The 4779-nt window shown below is 39.8% G+C and overlaps 1 protein-coding gene across 1 annotated transcript in view; it reads left to right on the forward strand.

The window, feature by feature from the left end:
• The window catches only part of NFXL1 (nuclear transcription factor, X-box binding-like 1), an 82776-nt gene that overhangs the window by 66577 nt on the left and 11420 nt on the right, over positions 1-4779 (forward strand). Inside the window, exon 19 of the mRNA XM_006872675.1 lies at positions 3519-3623. Coding sequence (XP_006872737.1) covers positions 3519-3623 — 105 coding nt within the window. The remainder of the gene's footprint in view (positions 1-3518; positions 3624-4779) is intronic.

Genomic DNA, 4779 nt, shown 5'->3' on the forward strand with positions numbered 1-4779 from the left:
TATAAATTGTTGTTGTTGTTAAGTGCCATCGAGTCGGGTCCGACCCATAGCGACCCTGTACAGGGTTTCCGAGGGTTTAAATCTTTACGGGAGTAGAAAGCCTCATCTTTCTCCCATCGATACATATATATTTTCTCTCTCTCTCTCTCTCTCTATATTTATATACATATATACACACACACATACACACATATATATATACATATATATATATTGAAAATCCTAACCTCTTTGCCTGTGGTTATAATAATCCCCTTTGGGCATTGGTTGTCTTTGTTAATGAAATAGGATTATTCTGCGGTATATCTTTTTTTTTTCAACTTTTTATTGTGGGTTGAATGAGTCTTTACAGATAAGAGCATCAGCTTTTTTTTTTTAATGTTCTATTTAATTTACATGGGAGAACATTAGATTTCCATTCATCCTGTCGTATATTGCTTCACTGTCATGGTTACAATCCCCTCCATGCATCGTCAACCAATCAAAGGGTATACCTTGCAAGTCTGCCCTCTGGTCGTCAGCACACAGCCCCTCTCCCTCTCTGGGTATAGAGTCCCCAGCCACTCCATCTCTCCACGTCATCATCTTTGCCTCCATCTCTGGCGTCACTGTTTCTCTGAGTAGGGTCCCGTACTCAGCTCTTCTCCCTTGATGCTTCCAGGGACCTCTGCTCCTGGACTGCAAAGTCAACCACTCCCCTCCTTTTACTATAAAATGTCTACATTTACATTTCCAACCCTCACAGTCAGTCCTGATAATAATTATTCACTATTGTATCACATGCGTGGTATCCCCATCTCCTTTCATCAGTCCTGCCCAGCCAGATTGTATACTAACTACTCAGTGGAGATTCTATCTTCCTCCGTGCCCTCTGGGTCTAGGCTACCTCTTGAAAGCTTGTAAGCCAGTCACTACTTGCCTTTGTAGGGCCCTCCCCCCACATTTTGGGTAGCCAATGTCCAAGTTTCCCATCCTTGTCTACTCTGTGTATGGAGGGGTGTGAATGATCCTCACTGTACAGATTTATTCCCTCTTCTGAGCTACTGCATCCATAGGTATAGGTCAGGTTCATCAAATTGTATCAGATTACTCTTTTTTTCATCTTCTTTCTTCTTTTAGTTGAGTTCTGATCATCCAGTCATTGAAGCCAGGTCAAGTGGGTTTTATCTGCAAGTGTGGGTGTTCTTGTTCATATGCCTTCTCGTTTTATTACTGGACACTTCACTCTCCACTTTAGTCCTCTGTGGCTATGTCACTGACTCTGGGCCAAAGAGTCCCCAGGTCTTGCCACACTGCTGGCCAACCAGGTCTCCTCCCGGGTTCATAGGAGTCTATTGAACGTTGTAGGGCTTAGCTCACAGCTTCATTGCTGTTTTCCCCTCACTTCCCCTTATTGGTAACGAACGTGGTAAGATCATCAGGTTTTCATGCAGCAAATCTTGTACTTTGTTTCGTCTCAATCATTGTAGTCCCCTCCATGCAACAACAGTTTTCCCACTTTCCCTGGTTCCCATTTCCATTCCACCCTCCTTCCCATTCCTTCTTAACTGTGTCCTTAGGTAAATATTGCCTTTTGATATTGAATGGTTGACCACTCCATGGTTAGTATATATGTATGCTTATATGTATCTACTGCTTGGCTGAAAATTAGGCCATGAGGGTGTGTTCCTTTCCAGACCTGAAGGATGGTCAAGGGCCATAGTCTGGGGTTCCTCTAATCTCTTTCTGACCAGTAAGCCTGCTCTTTATTTTTTTTTCCTGATAATTTTGAGTTTTGTTCCACATTCAGTGCATTTGGCACTGGTAGCCAGGCACCATCTAGTTCTTCTGGTCTCAGAGTCCTGAAGACTGATGTTTACATGTTCCATCAGCCCTTTGCACTAGTATAGGATTGTAGGATGTTTCTTGACTCAGTTGCTATTGTGATATAAAAGAGATTAAATAAGGGCTTTAAACTGGTTTGGGTCCAGTTTGTCCCCCTGTTGAGAATTTGCATTTCTACCCCAGATGTTCTGAGTTAGAATCTACATTTTAATAAGACCCTCTGATTAACTTGTATAGATCCTCAGGTAATTCTTGTGCACACATGAGAATCTTGTTACCTGGGGTTCTATAAATATCACCTGGGAGGTCATAAATAAGCTTTTTTGTTGTTGTATTCCATGGAGTCAGTTCTGACTCATAAGGTTCCCAAGGAGCAGCTGGTGGGTTTGAACTGTCAACCTTGTTAGCAGTCCAGTGCTTATTCTGCAGCACCACACCAGGACTCTACATATGCATAACAATATTAAATTATAGATTCAGACTCAGTATATCCAGGGTGGAAATACACGTTCTCAACAGGTGGTTGAAGCAGTTCAGAGCCCTGGAATAAGTGTGGTGGTGTAGGATCAGCACTAGACTGCGTACAAGGTCAGCAGTTCACACCCACCAGCTGCTCCTTGGAAACTCTATGCAGGGTCGCTATGAGTTGGAACAGAGTCGACAACACTTAACAACAGCAAAAGTAAGCACAGAAAGGAGGTTTGGTGGTGCTGTGAGGGAAGCATTGGACTATTAACTGCACGGTCAGCAGTTCAAACTCATCTGTCACTCAGTGTAAGTAAATTGAGGATGTCTGCTCCTGTCAAGATGTAGTCTCAGAAAATCTTAAGTAACAGTTCTAATCTGCTCTCTAGGGTTGCTCTGAGTTGGAATTGACTTGATGTTGGTAGATTGGTTTTGGTTTAGCAAGCAGGAGACGGGGTAAGATAGATACCAAACCACCTGAATATGGCCCAGGAACGAAAGCTCAGAAGAGACTTTCCTCCAGAGCCAACAGGGAGAAAAAGCCTTGTGGGTACCCTGAATGAGGAAATACTAATTTGTTTGTGAAAGCCATTCATTTGTGGTATTTCTGTTATAGCAGCACTAGATAAACTAAGACATGCACTTTTTGGAGCCAAGAAGAAATGACAGTGAAGTCTTCAATATAGAATTTTATGAAATATAAATAAGTCAGGGCATGGTACACCTTTTTGTTAACAATGTTTCTTTTTAGCTAAAGCTTTTGATTCCTTTTTATGAACTGTTTATTTAAGAACTGTTGGCAACTGAACCTTGGAGTGTAAAAAGTTATGTAAGATAATAAAAATGGGGACCATGTGAAGCAATAACTGATTATTATTTTAATAGTCCTGTCTTTGCTGTATAAATGACATCAGGAGAACAGGATACTTCAAATTTAGTTTTCTGAATTCTTCAAGTCCTGAATTTTCCCTTGTTAAAATAAATCTTCTGTCTAAATTCAGGTTCCAGATAATAAGTACTTGAGAATATGTTGTTTTTAATCTGAGCAGAGCAGGGGAGAATATTGAACATTACGGTATTAAAATAATTTCTCTTACAGAACATAGTTGACAAATTTGCAGGAGTAGTTGACCCTGTTGTGATGCTCACTGTCTTAGAGTAGTTACTGATGGAAGGCGAGTGTGGTCAGTATGGAAATATGTGAATTCTTTACTTTGATTTTATTTTAGCTTCCATGTGGTCATAGATGCAAAGAGATGTGTCATCCTGGTGAGTGTCCCTTTAATTGCAACCAGAAGGTGAAACTTAGATGTCCTTGCAAGAGAATAAAAAAGGTAAATACTATAATTTATTGAAAATATTTTTCTATGTAAAACTTTAAAAAAAATCTGTGTTTTTGGAATTCTTTGACTTTATTATTTTACCTTTTAGTTTTAAGATCTTATTTCTTAGATTCTTTTTGTTACTATTAAAATTAACATATCTGTGTCTGTAAATGCTTATTTAAAAAATAAACTTTGGCAATTCCATTTTCTACAGCTTGATTGTAAAAGAAAGATCATTTTCTGCTGACATCAAGCTCATTGCCCCTTTTTGGAGAGAATCAGTGTGCTTGCTCTAGATTTGAGTTCTCTGAAATAAATTCCCACATGAGTGATAAAGTGGGTTCCATGTTAATATTAAGAAATGGTCTGGGATTAACCTTTGTTGCTCCTGTTTGGGAAACTGGTTTTTGCCATTGGTGTTTTATAAAATATCACTTTAAAAGCCCTTGTAACATAGTACTCAAGCTCAGAATTAATTTTAGGATGAAATAATGGTACTAGAAGATAGAAAACGAGCTATTGGACTGCTGATACATACAGACCATGTAGTTCAACAAAACCACTACAGAAAAGTGTCTCAGTAAATTCTCAGATGTCAGCGTCCCAGTGAGCTTTCTTCATAATTCTCTTTCCTTGGCTGACCTGTTGATATTGTAGATGCCTTGATTTACCCTGCTAGGAGTTATAGCTCTCTTTAACTTTTCTTCAAATTCTTTCTCTTTGAGGACTCATTCTTTCATTTAGCCATTCAACAAATATATATTCAGGATCTTTTCTTTTTTTTAATGTTTTATTGTGAATTATATGATAGTTTACATGAGAGAACCTCAGTTCCATATTCATTCCATTGTATATCATTACATTGCCATGGTTCCAATCCCCTCCATGCCTTGTCTTCCAACCAAAGGGCATATCTTAGAAGCCCGTGCTCTACCCTCCCCACTCAGTCTTCACTCCACAGTTCCTTTCCCTTTCTGGATCCAAAGTCCCTAGCCGCTTCATCCCTCCTTGTCATCATCTCTGTCTCCATCTCAGGCATCCCCTGTTCTCTGGGTGGGGTCCTGTTCTCAGCTCTTATCTATTGGTGGTCCCAGAGACCTCCACTCCTAGACTGGAGAAATAATCGCTCTCTTCCTTGCTACAAAACATCTACCCTTGCATTTCC

This window comes from Chrysochloris asiatica, unplaced genomic scaffold, assembly GCF_000296735.1.
Source record: "Chrysochloris asiatica unplaced genomic scaffold, ChrAsi1.0 scaffold00209, whole genome shotgun sequence".
NCBI classification, from domain to species: Eukaryota; Metazoa; Chordata; class Mammalia; order Afrosoricida; family Chrysochloridae; genus Chrysochloris; species Chrysochloris asiatica.